The sequence below is a fragment of the Phocoena sinus genome, chromosome X, assembly GCF_008692025.1.
Source record: "Phocoena sinus isolate mPhoSin1 chromosome X, mPhoSin1.pri, whole genome shotgun sequence".
Classification (NCBI taxonomy): domain Eukaryota; kingdom Metazoa; phylum Chordata; class Mammalia; order Artiodactyla; family Phocoenidae; genus Phocoena; species Phocoena sinus.
In genome coordinates this window covers 21473412-21490457 of record NC_045784.1, presented here as the reverse complement: position 1 = coordinate 21490457, position 17046 = coordinate 21473412, and the positions used below count along the sequence as shown (strand labels likewise).

The 17046-nt window shown below is 43.6% G+C and overlaps 1 protein-coding gene across 2 annotated transcripts in view; it reads right to left on the bottom strand.

The window, feature by feature from the left end:
- The window catches only part of POLA1 (DNA polymerase alpha 1, catalytic subunit), a 283290-nt gene continuing 266244 nt past the window's right edge, over nucleotides 1-17046 (bottom strand). For both annotated transcript variants that reach the window (XM_032620647.1, XM_032620648.1), the window contains one exon: nucleotides 1-1213. In XM_032620647.1, the coding sequence (XP_032476538.1) occupies nucleotides 1068-1213 (146 nt within the window). In that variant the 3' untranslated portion in view covers nucleotides 1-1067. The remainder of the gene's footprint in view (nucleotides 1214-17046) is intronic.

Below are 17046 nucleotides of genomic sequence, written 5' to 3'. Positions count from 1 at the left end.
TTTTCCCTTTAGAAAGCTTTATTCTGAAGTGAGAGAAAAAGCACAGCATATGTTTCTTTTATGAAAATCCATAGGTAGATATTTTTTAAGAATATAGCATAGTTGTACAAGGGGAAATATGTTTTGTTAGTATAATCTTACCAAGAACGTAAGAAAGGAAAGACTGATACGTTGAAATACGTTTGGCTTCTGGCAAAAAGGCACCGTTCTGAAGAAATGAGAAAAATAGCGCCAGGGCCGATTAACCATCTCTCCCCCCAGTTTCTCTGAATATAACACAATGATCCTCACCCCAACCTATACACATTTTTAATGAAATGCTATAGGATATGAAATTATTTAACATGTGCTTTCCTTTTGTATAAACCTTTACCTAGATTTTCTACTTGAGGAAATAAAAGAGGAAGGTGAGTGTGAAACGGCTGCCCAGTGTGCATGTACGCGTGCATGTTGCGCTTTGGAGAAATTCAATACACAAGTAAGCTCTGTTTAATCTATTTAGTTAGTGCAAGGCTTCTAAATCTCCCCCCTCGGCGACCTGTATGATAGAAAGACTGAAAAGGATAGCCACTCCTGGAGCCAGCAGCCCGGGAAGCACTTGGGTTCAGACTGGATTTAACTGGCCCGTGAAAAGGCAAAGTGTCAGCCCTCCGACCAAGCTCCACGAACCCCCCTCTTTCTGGGGGCGCCTCTGCTGAAGGTCCTGGGGCAAAGCTTGGGGCGACTTGCATCCCAGCCACTCTCAATTTCTCTTCCCTCACCGACCCCTCCCCTAGAAATCCAGTCCCCAGTGCGAATGTGAAGCAGCCATCTCCAGGTGGTGTTTCAACAGCACGAGGTATACTGTCAGAGGAAGGCGGTTTTGCTGTTCTCTGGTGCTTGGTAGATTAAATATTTTTGCGGTTCCTTCCCCCTTAATAATCCCCCTCCCAAGCAACATCCACACAAACATGATATGTAGTCCCAAAGGAAAAGCGATGCAGGAGAAGCAGCCAGGGCCATGGTGCAGGTGCCGAGGATGCGGGTCTTCCTTCCACCGCCCCCGAGCGTCCACTTCCGGGAACCCCTCAGGACCGCACAGCACAATCGGCAAAGAGTTTGCTGAGATTCACTTCGGAGTAGCCACTTTGGGACAAGAACTGCTCTGCTGTGTTCTTGAGTTTTCTATAGTCCTGAAGAACTTTGGGAGTAAAAAACTGCTTCTTCAACTTATCTAAAAAGAAATAAAAGTAAAAGGATTACAAGTCTCAGAGGCAGCTTCGTTTAAAGAGCATTCAGTATTGCTCAAGTACCAGAAGCAGGGGCTGTGCATTCTGTTCTCACCTCCAGGTCAGATGTCCTCACGGTCCTGTGGCTGGTCTACCCCTGGGGCCAGTCCCATGCCGGGGGGGTGGGGTGGGGAAAGGACCCCAAGATTCCTCTGTAGAAGCCTTTCTTCTTTCCCCCTGCCCGCCACTTCTCAGTACCTAGCTGACTCAGCGCACTGGGGACAGAGCCACCCTCGACTGACGACTGACGGGAACAGCAGGTGCACGGCCGTGTGCGGCAAGCAAGGTGAACTCCACTCCCAGACACCGGATTCGCGGCACTGTCAAGCACATGCACACAACTGCATGCAAAGTTCGGATGTGGCAGGAACTAGTTTGTCTCAAAAGGCAGGCGGAGCCTCCCAACTCAAACTCCCCAGATCAGCTGGACCTAGTTAGTTTCTTCTAGTCCCTTCCATCTGCGTCCCTCTGCTACACAAAATCTCCTCTGCTCAGAGGCGAGGGGTGGGCTGTCTGGAGAGTACCTGCCCATTGGCAAGATTGCTTTTTTCTTCTTTGTCCACACTGTGTGCCCGTGAACTTGAGGGGTGCAGCCGTCCTTCCTCTGCTCCTTCCACCCCATTCATCCCTGGCCTTAGAAAAGGGTACTCTCAGCCGGAGAGAGAGGGTCCTTCCTTTCCCTCCCCAGGGTGTGAGACCTCTACATTTGGTTCTTTGGAAGGAGCACTGGGCAGAGATACCCAGGTCTGGTCTTTTGGGGACGGGGGTGAGCCCTGGGGTTGCCAACCCTGCCCAGAGTGGTTAAGATGATACAGCTTTTGTTCAAAGCTGCTCAGGAACCCTGTGAGGTGTTTGGAGAGGCCCTTCTAAAAAGAATTCCCCATCTGATGGCTGAGGAAACTGGGCGGTTAAGTCACTTGCCCCAGGGCACATAGCTGGAGATCTAGGATGCAGAAACAGCAAACCCAGGTAGCCAAAACCCTGAGCCCACGCTCGGCAAGGCTCACTGTGCCCCGTGCCCCTCACTGTCCCTGCACCCCGTGTCACTGCTCCCAGATAGAGACGGGCAGGCTCCCAGATGCTGGCCTGGGCCAAGGAGGCTGGGGGGAGCGAGGCTGTCCGGCGCCCCGGGATAGGAAAGCATCGGGAAGGAAACACGGAAGGGAGTGCACATCAGTCACCAAAAGAAAAAACCCCACGGAAACAACAGAGCAACAGAGAAGTCTACAAAGCACCTGGAAAATGAAAACTTGGTCTCCAGGTTTTTGTTCCTTAGCTACACATTCGTGTTTGTTCTCCACAACCTTTTCTAAATTACATCAATTGCCTTTCAAAAAACAACAACAAAAAGTTTTGTAGAGAGGATTTAAATGCCCAAAGGGGGTGGAAAGAGGCGAGAAGAGAGAGAGGGGGTGCATCGTTAAGCGAGGAGAGAGACACTTTGAGTTCTAATTATCGGAGTCTGGGAATACACAACAATGGCCCGAGCAGTGGCGGCCCGAGGCCAGCGCCCCATGCATGTGAATGACACAAATGCATGTGTGACGGGGAGAGACATGTACAGAGCTGTGGTGAGACGGAGCAGGGGAGGAAGAGAGAGGGCACAGCTCCTGATGTGTTTACCTCCTCTGCTGATGGGATATTGACTTTTCCCACCAGGTTGGTTAGAAAGGGGACTATTTACGCTGCTACACAGCGGAGTTAGAATGACAACCAGCGTCACTTGGTGCTCTTCTTCGTGAAAGACAACTGTGACCGCCAGCATATCCCATAGCCGGTCAATACAGCCCAGGCACCATTCCACGCCGGTTAGAGATGCAGGAAAAAGCTCCTACTTGCTTCCCCAATGAGAATTGACTCAATAATGTTTGGAAGGTCTTCTAGGAAACAGAACTGCACGAGCTGTCACAGGCCACATCGAGGGTGGGAGCTGAGGTGGGGAAAGGGCTCACCCCTTCTTCGTGGTTTTTCTCTCCCTGCTTCGGGCACCTGGGCCACCCACGTTAGGCTTCTGTCACTCTGTTTCCCTTAATGCTACACCCACCCGCCACTTTAGAACTCAAGGGAAAATCCCAGGGTTAAATGGTGGAAACCAGTTAATGTAGCCGGTAGAACCTGATTCCTTCACCCTGTTCCAGTTTTGGGAGTCAGGGAAGAGGCCATCTCACGAGCACCTGACCCGAAGCAACAACTGTTAAAAGATTTCAAGAGGACATCAGGCAAGAGGCGGAGAAGACGTGCAGCCATCCCGTCCCACCCACAGAGATGCCACTGGCCATGGCTGTTGCTGTCTCAACAACCAACAAAAAAACCCAAACTTCAAGACAGGGAAGGAACACACGAGCACACCAGCAAAATATACTCTAGTGGACTGAAGTAACACTGGAAGGCACTCATCTTAATACACCAGCAAAGCGAATCTACTTTTCCTGGGAACAACATTTGAGGAACACGTATCTACAGCTTTTTTACCCTGGTCCTTTCTACATGATGATTCCTTAGGGTTATACACTCATTACCAAAAATATCCTGTCCCCAAGCCCTATGAAAACCGAGTCAGACCAGACGATTAACTATTCACACAATATTTTATCAGACAAGAAAATGAACTGCTAATTTAAAAGTTGGTTTCTACTAATTAGAGTCTAAAACCTCAAAATCATGCAACCTACAGTATTTTCTACATGGGATGAACTAGACCGTCATCTGCATGTTGAACTTGTCTTAAATATTTTATTTAAAAGCCAACTGATCAAATAAGATGTCAGAACTATTTTTTTTTAAAAGTGGAGTATTCTCTCATCTAAGGAAACCATCTCTATTTCAGATATTTGATTTCCGTGTCAGTAAACTGGAAATCTCTTTTCAGCTTTACTCTTTGTAAAACCCTTTTTGGACTTAACGAAACACCCTGAACTAGAAGCACGAGGCAGAGACATTTTAACATCGCCTGCTGGTTATTTTCTTTCAATTAAGGCAGGCTTAGGCACACAGGCAGCAGCCGTCTCTGTTCTGAATGTCTGTTTCATTTATTTCCGTGCAAAGGTATCAAACAACAGTCAGTTATAATTGATTCTGTCAGGTGTTATACAGTCAGTCATAATTGTCTCTGTGTAGAGGTGTGTCAATTTACTATATCTGAATTAAATATTCTGTCAATTATGAAATCAGGTAATAATTTCAGTCAGTTTTTTAATTGCATGGCTTCCCACCATACCGTTCTCTGATTTCCCACCTTTTCTAATCCGTAGCCTCCCTCCCTCAATGCAACGTGAGCTTTGCTATAAGGTGTGGAACGCAGGAAGCTTTGGGAATTTTGAAAGAAAACCTCTTTACTATTTAAAACCATCCGACCCATAGAGAGCTGTTGGAGCCTCTAGCCTGGCTGTCTTTCTCCTGAATATCAAACAATAACCGAGTCTGGACAATGCACGGGATCTGAAAGATCTCAAGTGATATCCCTGTTTCAAAGACAAACACATTTAGGGCCCCAAATCAAATGACAAGTATTAAACATTTCTCCATCAAAATAAGAAAGAAAAAACATCATCTCCCATTGAATTCTTACTTAGAAAAAAATTTACAAGGCACAGTGCCAGGCACACACAGCATACGATGCATTCATCAACTAACCAATGCCTAGAGGACCACTGTCGCCTGTTAAATCACGTCTTAGATGTTAAAATATTTCTAAGGGCTGAAGAGTCTTTCTGTTAGTCCACTATCCAGCTCCAGTCCTACTGATAAATAATTATCTTCCATTTTTTTTCTCTTCTTTTCTGTTGATACCACAATACAGCCTTCCAACAGAATAAAATATCCATGGTTTAGCTCAAGTGCTCTACTGGGCTGATCTGACAAGTATTTAGAAGTGTGATTATAATTCTCTCCGTCACTGGTCTGGTTCACGTTCAATAAACAGAGGCTTTCTGCGGCCTGGTGGTGGCGAACAGCGCCCTTCCCTCTCCAAGAGAAGGGAGGCGCTGCCGGGTGCCACCACCATGAAGGGCTGGTGCTTGGAAGTTTGGAAAGAGCAGAGGGCCATGGAAGAGGGGAGCAGACAGGGTGAGCCGGCATAAAGAATGCCACATCTAGAGTGAAAAATAGAAGGGGAGAGTCGTGCCCCTTACCATGTTTCAGTGGAGAAAGAGTCACCTTGAAAGAGATCAAAAATTTCCTTTCAACTGGATGAAGTGACTCTATCAGGGTTGGGTTTTGGGTGTTTGTATTTGTCATGTCGGAAGAAAATTGCCCATGCAAGCCCTCTTGCTGAGGTTATAAAAAGTACTGTCAACCACACTGGACAGAATTTTTCTTTTTGGGGGGGTACAGAGAGGGAAAAAAAACACATTGTGTAGGATCATTAAGCACTGTTGTATAAATAAAGTTAGAAGATCAAACGAAAGAGGGGACTCGGGTTAAATGCTGGAAGACAAGCTTAAATAAAGTTCTAAGAAAAAAGCAAGGCACGCTGTAATTCCAAGAACCTATTACTTCAGACAATTTACTTCAAAAAATAAAATCAGAATGGTAAATGATTACCCAAAAGCAATCATGTCATCATCACTGAGAGATGGAATAAAATAATTTTTTGTGAAGTGGCTGAATGAGAGCAACTTAAAAGCCACGGAGCCTGTCAGAAGCACATTATTTCTTTTTACACCCCGTTTCCCAATTCATCTCAGTGCTGCTGACTAACCTCGGCTCCCAGCAGGTGGAGCATTTAAAATAAATAGCATTTCCTACAAAACGCGCTCCAACTGCCCCATGACAGACGCTTCCAATTCCCGGCCAGCCACTGGATCAGCTTCAGCGGTATCTAACAAGGTGTAAATACAATAACAAGCATGTAATTAAGTGAGCATGATGAAGTTAATGGAGATAATTCATTCCATTTTGGGCTTATGAATATTCTATTAGATGTTATCAGGCAGCTGGAATAGCTGTTAATTTAATCATCATTCAGACCAGCAAAATGTTCTTTGTGCGAGCATAATTGCAGAGAATGAATAATTGATTTGACAATTGTACCAGTGGATTTCAAACAGTTCTGTGCGCTCTCAGAGCAGGAAGGGAGGAGAGCTGGAATACTCAAAGCACTGAAGAGGTGGCAGAGAAGCCAGCCTGTAAATTGAACATTATCAGGACACAGATAAAGGACAATTTTTATTTTATCAATGCAACACAATTACATTACAGTGCGCTAGTAATCATTCTGCCCACACTTTCAAAAGGGAAATAAATTACTCTTCATGGGAAAGGACAAAAAGAAATATCAAATCCATTTAGAATCCATTGATATTGGATATTTAATTTTTCTGCATTGTATTTTATTATAGGAAATATCAAAGTGTGTTTGAAATTACTGGCACATTTAACTCTGTTACCTGCAATCAGGTACACAGATTGTATTTTACATGTATCTCTGTATTACAGCATGTTCTATGAATTACAATGACTTTATTGCCTTTTTAAAAAACTACCCTAATGTTTAAAAAGAGCCATCATTATGGTATAAAAGAGTATTGTACACGGTTAGCTATCAGAACTATAGGAACTCTTCTGGATATATTGAGCAACATTTTATTCTTCAAATGGTTCTATACTGCATTCGGGCAGAAAAAGTAGCAATAAAATGTTGACCTTCAACAAGCGGTTTCCAATATGAAACTAAGTTTTATTAAGGATAAACTCTACCAAAGGCCTAGAGTTCTGAGTTACTGCCCCAGGAGAAAACACGTCAGTTTCTCCCCAAACCCTCCCAGTTATGGCTGCTAATGCAAACACCCTTCATGGCCCTGTATTCTATGAGCTTGTTATTTCATCAAAGCCAATGGGATAGATGGCAGCTACAGTGGATTTGATGTGCTATTAAAAAAATTGTTTTAAATAAATTTATTTTATTTATTTGTGTTTTATTTTTGGCTGCGTTGGGTCTTCGTTGCTACACACGGGCTTTCTCTAGCTGCAGTGAGAGGGGGCTACTCTTCATTGCGGTGCGTGGGCTTCTCACTCCGGTGGCTTTTCTTGTTGCGGAGCACGGGCTCTAGGCACGCAGGCTTCAGTACTTGTGGCGCACGGGCTTAGTTGCTCTGCGGCATGTGGGATCTTCCTGGACCAGGGCCCGAACCCGTGACCCCTGCATTGGCAGGCGGATTCTTAACCACTGCGCCACGAGGAAAGTCCAGTGCTATTTTTTAATACACACGAAGTCATGAGAAAATGGAAATATTCCAAATATCTTAATATCTAATCAATGTTCCATGACAGTCAAGAGCAAAGATGATTAGCTGCAGGTCAGCAGTACTTGGGGTGGGGGTGGGAGGGCAGTTGGGTTGGGAGGTGGGAAAGTAGAACCAACTGCGAAGTTTGTTTTTCAATACATCCATCCAGCGTTCACCACCCAACTCCATTCTCATAGGTCCTTGTGGGGAAAGGCAGGGTGAGAGATGTGTTTTGAGTTTTAAAGATTCCCATATTCTGCTGTTTACACCCATCCCCCCCGCCCCCACTGAGGACCAGAAGTACACAATTTTCAGGTATGTCTGATTTCAATGACCTCACAGCCTTAGAGTGTTGAAATAACATTTTCCACCAGTACCACTCTTCCTGAAGACTCCAGGCTTTCAAAGGCTTGCGTCAGCAACAGTATCCAAGAAGTGTACAGAGTATCTTTATTGTTCACATACCATTTCTTATCTTTTTCTTTATTTTTGGCTGCATTGGGTCTTTGTTGCTGCCCGGGCTTTCTCTAGTTGCCGTGAGCAGGGGCTACTCTTCGTTGCGGTGCACGGGTTTCTCATTGCGGTGGCTTCCCTTGTTGCAGAACACGGGCTCTAGGCGCGCGGGCTTCAGTAGTTGTGGCACGCGGGCTCAGTAGTTGTGGCGCACGGTCTTAGTTGCTCTGCGACATGTGGGATCTTCCTGGACCAGGGCTCGAACCCGTGTCCCCTACACTGGCAGGCGGATTCTTACCCACTGCGCCACCAGGGAAGTCCCACCATTTCTAACCTTGATGTTTAATTATCTTAACCTCTACTTACATGGTTTCTAAACCTGGGTGCTATCTGGTTACATGTACTACTCACAGGACCTGGAAATTATTTACCCTGGGAAGTTAGCAGGGTGTGGGTGTGGGCCGGCACACTCTATTTTGGGAGGGAAGGGCAGACGAGGGAGGAAAAGAAAATGGATATGTACTAAATGCAGTAAGTATAGATTGGGAGTTGGCATTGGCTTTGGAATCGGAAATTCTGGACTCATTTCTGGGCTCTTATCTGTGGACATCAAGCCCCTGCTTATTTTTATTCACTTTAAGGAATGAGTAGGTTGAAGGGTTAGTGTGCCCAGGCAGTTTCTGGGATCAAGTTATGCTCAACAAATGTTAGTCACTGAAATGATGGTGACAGATAGGTGGGAAAAGCTACAGTCCAGTTTAAGTGATCATTTTCCGCAGGTGGAAGAAGAAAAATGCCCTTAGGGTGTAGCAAATAGGCACAAGGGGCACCCAAGGGAACGGCTTCCACACTCCCTGTCTGGGCCCAAGGCTGTGTCACCAGCTAAGCTCTTGTCCTCTTAGGGATAAAGGCAAAAGAACATCGATAGGCCTTGCCTTGGTTGCTCCTTAATCCTCTGGGTATCTTCCCTTCTCACCAGCCTCCTGTTCTCATGGCCCATGCTACTGTGTCAGGGACAGTTCTAATCCATGTAAACTGGATAGAACTATGACTGGGCCATAGTTGGACATGGAGCTAACAGTTATGCGATGATCAGGGCCCAGGGCCACTTCCACTTTCTAGACAGAGGACAGAAAAGGCTGTGCCTGCCTAGATCCTGGCACGAAGGCAAGCCTCCTTCAACACCCTTTCCCTTCTGCACACCGAGGATGGATGCAGCTACAATTATTCCAAGGGCTCTCGGCCTTTCCTGGGTTCCATGTTTGTTCATGGGTTGTGAACATTCCCTCCCAACTTGTGTATCATGCATCTATAGATGTCATACCCCAAGATGGTGAGAATTACATTCCTTATGGAGGAAAAGTGAACATTTTTGATTAATCCAAATCAAACAGGTACTCTGGCAACATAATAATATAATAAATGACTATATATTCCTCTCAGGTTGTTGGACTGAGGCTTCAATATCTCATCATGCGAGCTTACCCACAGGGAAGCTCACAACATGGCAGCTGGTTTCCCTCGGAGTGCGTGCTCAAGAGAGAAGTCAGATTCTTTTGTAACTTAATCTCAGAAGTGATATCCCATCCCTTTTGTCACTTGGTCCAGCCCACACGCAAAGGAAGAGGGCTACTGCACAAGAGTGATATGGGGATCATTGGGGTGCCATCTTAGAAACGACCTATCAGAGAGGGCCACTGCCCTGGACAAATGGTGGGAATACAGGAAAACATGAATAAATATATTATTTGCCAACTTGCTGGGGTAACTGACTCAGTGTGGAGTGCCTAAGCTAACTGACTCAGTGTGACGTGCCTAGGAAATGGGTGGAAATCTAAGACCTTAAGAAATCTGAGGAAAAGCAGAAAGAGAAAGTCAAAGGCAGACTATTAAATGACATCAAACTCGTTATCCAAGGAAAATATAAGAAGGTAAATCCTGTATCAGGTAGTTTTTTTGGCTGCTCTGGATTTTATGTTTATGTAAAATGGATGTGGTTTTGAATTTCTGACTCAACAGATACAATCTAAACATTAAAGCAATCCAGCCACTCAAAGAACCAACCACGAAGTCTGAAATACCAATGTTTTCAGGGTATCAGGATTAGCAACCTCTAGCTTCTTAAATTCTATGAACTGATATACTGTACTTTCTCTGGGATAAGTTCTTCCATTAAGCTAATATGATTCTGCCTCTTGGAAACCTGAAGACCGTGGTGTACTCCATTCCAGGATATGACAGTGACACTCTTTAAGTAGGATTCTCTACCAGTTTCAACAGAATTGACCACATAGGGGATTTCCCTGATGGTCCAGTGGCTAAGACTCCACGCTCCCAATGCAGGGGGCCTGGGTTCGATCCCTGGGGTCAGGGAACTAGATCCCACATGCTGCAACTAAGACCTGACACAGCCAAATAAATAAATAAATACTAAAAAAAAAAAAAAAAAGAACTGACCACATATCTTGAAACCTTAACTGGTTGGTCATCAAGATGGCCGTTGTCCCTCTCTATCAACTCTTCTCCCCCATCAAAGACTCTAGGGTTGCCCTGGGGAGGTAACTAGTGGCAGTGCTCCAGCCTACTTAGCAATTTTAATACGGGCATCCTTTCTCTACCGTAACTTACATCAAGGCTCTAAGGAAATTGTGTGTCTTAAGGAAGGAGCATTTTCTTAGAGAAAAGCTAAAGGCTCTTGTGAGACTAGGTGGCCTAAGTGAAGCTACTGACAAACACAAGCTGAATGGAATGTAAATTCTCCCTATAGAATTTGCGAAGTGTGACCTAAAAATTACAGAAGGCTTTCTCTTGAAAGACAGAGTCCCTTTAGGCTTCTTCCTCACAAGGGTGGCCGAGCACTGACCACACTGGCTGACTCCCAAATGGGGTTCTTTACTAGAAGCAGTCAAAAAAAATTTGGTATTTTATGTTTTATACCTTTCATTATTATAGGGCAAGGGTTAGCCAACTATGGCCTGAAGGCCAAACCCAGGCTGCCACTTGTTTCTATCAATAAAGTTTTAGTGGAACACAGCCATGCCCGTTTGTTTCTGAACTGTCCACGGCCACAATGGTGATGCTAAGCAGCTACAATGAAAACAACGCCATAAGTTAAACAGAGGAGACACGATACCCATGAGGAAACTGGACCAGGAAGCTTTTTGCAAGGCTCGTGCTCTTTCCTCTAAACTCAGTGTGGAGGGACACAAAGAGTAACTCACACTCTCCTACCCCCCAGCCCGCGTGATTGAGATTTAGAAACGCACAAGTTCTCCTCAGCACTCTTACGGAAGATTTCCCATCTATGGCCCAGGCAACTGAAAGTCTTTGGAATTTTAGCCCATGTCGATGCAGGATGCTATAACGAACATGCTCATCTTCCCCCCGGGGTACAGTGCTGATGCCAGGGCATGCAAGGCCAAATGGTTCACTTTACAGATCTAAAATCTGCTCTAATAAAAATATGAATTCTTATTTCAGTGTGTTCTTTGGTTCTTCTTGGATGAAGGTCAAATGATTAGAGAAAAAAAGACGGAATGAGCACATCAGGGAAGTTCTACTGCACATTCCAGATGCTTCTCAAATAAAGCCACAAACAAGTTCTATTGCACATTCTCAGGTTCTTTTTTGTGGTAAAACTTAAGAAAGTCCTTCTAGATGCTCCTTAAAAAAAAGGCTTCTATCAAGGCATTCTTTTGAGAGAATCTGTTAGTAGTTAGAGACACTCACCACCTTCATGTCAACAAACAATACACACACTGCTCTGCATTTTTACTATCACAATCCTCAATGTATACTTTTTAATGCTTAGTCCAAAGCTAATTACAAAATGGGTCTGACTGATTTGCAAATTGTTGCTATCCATTTAAAGCTATGTCACATTTAAGACTCAATGATTAAAAGGGAGAGCGGTGTGTCTCTTACACGGTACAGTTTGTGATTAAGTCACTGAATTCTCTGAACCCTCTGACCTTGTTAAGCAGCCTCTAGGCCCTCATTTCCCTCACTTCGCAGATGGAAGCGGGGAGTTCCAGGGAGGCAGGTAGTGGAGGATGTGACGGAATGACAGAATACCTAAACCACAATTCCACAGAAAAGGTAAATGGTGCTGAGGGAGATGTAACTGCTAGCACGGATGCATCCCACTATGCAGGGCAGCCTCCTTCCCACGTTAAGACAGGACCACTCACGCCGGAGAGCATGCAATGTCTTCATTTAGATGGCACTAGCGGATGGGCTGTTTACGAATACTGACCGCATCATTATCAGGGCCTTTTCTTGAATGCTTTAGCTAACATTAAACGTTAAACTAGAAACTGGGGAAAATATGAATCTGAAACATGCTCGACTACAAGCCCAGAAAACCATGATACCAGGTAAAGAACTCTGGACTAACATAAAGCTGAGAACTCGGAGACTCTTGACAGGTGGAGCATTCGTCTATGTTCATCTCTACAACCAAATGACGACATCCCCCACTGGCAAATTACCCGTGTTTGGGCCTCTCCACTTGTTCATTCAACAAATATTTATTGAGTACCCACAGGGTGTCAAGCACAATTTGGGATGGGGTAGGGATGAAGGAAGGAATCGAAGACTAAATCAGTATGACTGCTATACTTCAGGAGCACAGTTTGACATTCTAGCTGGATTTTAAAAAATATGAATAAATAAATACACTACAATTCTATGAACCCACAGGAGAAGCGTGGATTATTAACTCATTCAAGAAATATTTATTGAGTGCCTACTATGTGCCAGATAACTGTTCTAAGCCCTGGGGATACAGGAATGAACAAGACGGACAAAAATGCCTGCCTTTGGGCTTCCCTGGTGGCGCAGTGGTTGAGAGTCCGCCTGCCGATGCAGGGGACACGGGTTCGTGCCCCGGTCCAGGAAGATCCCACATGCCGCGGAGCGGCTGGGCCCGTGAGCCGTGGCCGCTGAGCCTGCGCGTCCGGAGCCTGTGCTCCACAACGGGAGAGGCCACGACAGTGAGAGGCCCGCGTACAGCAAAAAAAAAAAAAAAAAGCCTGCCTTAGCCACCATGGAAGACAGTATGGAGATTCCTCAAAGAATTAGCAATAGAAGTACCATATGATCCAGCTATCTCACTTCTATTTACCCAAAGAATACGAAAAGAATACAAAAAGATATATGCACCCTTACGTTCATCACAGCATTATTTACAATAGCCAAGAAAGACAAGGAAACAACCATCAATGGATGAGTGGAGAAAGAAGATGTGGTGTATATATACACAATGGAATACTACTCAGCCATAAAAAGGGCAAAATCTTGCCATTTGCAACAACATGGATGGATCTTGAGGGTATTATGCTAAGTGAAATAAGTCAGATGGAGAAAGACCATATGATTTTACTCTTATGTGGAATATAACAAACAAAATAATAAATTTTAAAAATGCCTGCCTTCATAAGGCTTAGAGTCTGATGATATAATAGATATGGAGAGAAAAATCCATGAGAGATAGTATAAAGATAAATAAACATACATTCTTTAGAAGAAAGGCAGTCCAGAAACCTGAGTTGCTTTTATTATTTTTGCAATACATCTAATAGATCACGACTCAATTATTTTGAGCACAGATTATAGGTTATTTATTTGTGCAATTTTAAAAGTCTAAATAAATTCTGTGGAAGTGGAGCAGGCTTGAAGTACAGTGTTACTGCCACCCTCAAAATAGCCCATCCGTTGGCCTTGAATTTAAAAATATGGTTCACTTCAAAATGCATCAAATACAACATATACAGCTGCCATCTGTCCTGTAGTCATAGTGGGAGTCCCTTTCATTCACAAGCAAAGCCAGTGGAGGGGGGGGAGGGACTCGAGATGGAGAGAGGATAAATTCCATTTGTGCTATTAAGAAAAAAAGTAGAACAGTGAACCCAGTGGTTGAAAAGTGAAGATAAAAAGAAGAAAACAGTAATCTTGCTATAGAAACCAGAGAATTATGTTCTTGCTCTCCCCCCACTTTTTTTTTTTTTTTGGCTTTCACACTGTACAAACTCTAGCACCCCGAACAACTCACTCTCCTGCTATTTCCAGCACTTTAAAGAAACTTTTCAGCATTTCTGTTTGACACATTTTTTTTCAACAGGGAGGTGAAGACAATAAGTAAACAGGTAGTGAAGGGCTATTTAGAGAGCTGGTCAGTCACAGTAATAATAAAGGGAAAAACCCCACCAGAACAGAACATCTATCCTATGTACGGCAGCCACAGACGGCACATGACCTCTGACAAACAGTTTTCAGAGTAATTTTAATGCTACTCTGGATTTAACTTGACTAACTGGTAGCAATTGAGCACATCTTTTTTTCCCTTTCTTGTTCTTTTTTTGTGGCAGCAGTTATCTAAAACGCTACAATAACAGCATCAGAAGTAGAATGGTGGAAGATTGGTTTTCCATTGTGCTGCTGAACTGGCATAATGCCCACTTTAAAAGCAATTCGCTGCTCATCACTGAAATGTGGCAGACACGACACTAAATGCCTTGAGGAAAAAAAAAAGGGACTTGAGAAGGGGGAACCCACTCCAACCACCACGCAAAGGGGGGAAAAAAGAGCACCACAGATGATGAATATGGGGAAGAGAAAATTGCCAAATAAAAAGTTGAGCATGGCATGCAGACTCCCAACAGGCTGTACTTAATTTGCTGGAAGAAGATTTTGTCTGCAGGTCTGCATTAGGAAGAGCAGAACAAAACAAAAGCAAAATATATATTTATGTCTGTCTATTGCTCCGATGAAGCAAAAACCTAGTGAGTTCCATCAATCATCTGTCAAATATGTCTTCCCCGTTTTATTTACCACCAAATATAATGAGTAAATATGTGATAATAAAACTCTTCTTTTTACATGGACATATACAATTTTGCCTCCTGCTAAATACAGGTAATGATTTAGGAAGCTTTCAAAATGTCTTTTTACTGTCAATAAAACTAATTCTATTCCCATTTTCATGTGGGGAAAAAAAGGCTTTACAAATGAAAATTCAAATTAAAATTCTGATTATAGTGTAGTGTGACAACACCTGTATTTATAATTTTACTGTCAGCTAGCTTGTAGTGTTTAACAATAGCTCGAAGTAGAAAAGTAATTGGAATTTGTCTGTAACATGCCAGGTGACGGCATCGGGAGCTTTGCTACGCTACAGCAAAATCTGGTTTGATGGCAAAATAACCTCACGAGATTTCTACACATAAAAGGTTATCAGGGCTGGAGGGGGGAAGGTATCCCAGGTATGGGACGCCTTCCTGAATCTGAAGAATCTGAGAGTTTGCATCTGATGAGTAAAGACCACCATGACCCTGACATGTGCTCCTGGTCTGCTGTCTCCCCTGCAGCCTTGCAAATGGTGCTGATGCAGTTTAATTTCTAGAGTTCCTCCAGAAAAACAAAGATCAGACAAACAAACGACAACTGAAACCCTATTGTTTCTAAAACAAACTGATGACTTCATTTAGCTATGAACTTGGCAGAAGCAGGTGGGATGGGGGATCCACCAGCTGATGGGAAGCATACGCGGGGACTGAAAGTACCAAGGTGGAGCAGGGCAAGGCCCTCTCAGACGACAAGGAACAGAATGCTTTCCATTTCTCAAAGGCTGCACAGCCAGGAGCGCTACAGATGTTTATTGTATTCATTCACTTTCAGTAACCACAGATAAATATAGGTACCCACACAGATGCTTAAGATTTGCTATTTAACAAAAGATTAAGAGAAAACTTACACATCCCACTTACACTTTTACTGAAGCAATATGGAGAAAAAAAAATTATTTAAAGCAGTGTTCTGCTGTCAACTCGAATCTTTCAGAACTCATAAACACACGCTAATCTCCACACACAACTTGCCTTACTCTAGTCTACAAGTGAAAAGCCCATCTTTTTCATTATCCTAAAGCTGAAAAAAAAAAAAAGAAGCCACATACAAAAGAAAAACAGAATGACAGTGATGTTTTAGTTTACACTAGATATGGCAACACACACAAACTGTCAAAACTATGGAATGAAAAAAGCTGTTATCAAGCAACTGTCAAGAGAGTCCTCTGAGATTTGGAAATCTTGTGTTTATTGTAACTACTGCACATTACGCAAAGAAAGAAACAGCCCTCTCCTTGCTCTTGCTGCTAAATATCATGCAAGAGAACATAGGCTTCTCCCTTAGTATTTAGATTAAATTTTTTTCCACGTGTGTAATTCTGTGCTTGACAGAGCTGCTCCCCTCCTCCTAGCTTTTCTAACAATGTGGCCAAAGTTCAGAGAGAAACCCGAGGTTACAGCAAACATTATTTCATTTCGAAAACCATCACTGTCTCATTTCATGTTGTTAACTGGTTGTCTGTCCATAAGAGTGGAATCTGTTAACATCAAAATGCAGTCTTCACCTGAATGATTTTCCTGACTTAGAGTTCCACAAAGAGAAGCGTATAGTTGAAAAGGCACAGACACTTACCATAAAATGATTTTAATTCATTACTCTCTCTTTCCATCTCCCTATCAATGCACACCTCGAGAAACCCAAATCCCTAAAGGAAAATTACCATCTAATAAGGGGGAAATATGGGAAAATACAGGGTCCAAATCTCTTCCACAATGCGTGGATATTAGTGATTTGTAGGTCATTTCCCCAACTCAAACTCAACGGGCAAAATTCCCCTTGTAATTGAAGTCAGTACATTTTATTATCCTTGCCAATGAGGCCTTTCTACCTGAACACCAAGGCAGCATCACTCAGTCTGACTCTTAATTCCTGCTCTGAGGCCACGTGCAGAGCAGAGCCTCATCACTAAGAGCAGCAGATTAACGTGAGTGAAAGCACTCTCCAGGTGTTTCCATTTTTCTGTTTCATGTTCCCTTTAGATGCAGAATACTCGCCTCCTGACATTCCTCAGGATGGAGAAAAACTGGACAGCAGAACCTTTACTATAAGTGTAATTGCCTGGATTCAGATGAACCATGGGTCAAGTCAAATCGCAAAATAGGTTACTGCAGAAAAAAAAAAATGTTAGCAACAAACAGGCTGACATATAGAACAACGGCCATAACTCTGGACCAAAGAGAGTCCATTGAATTTAC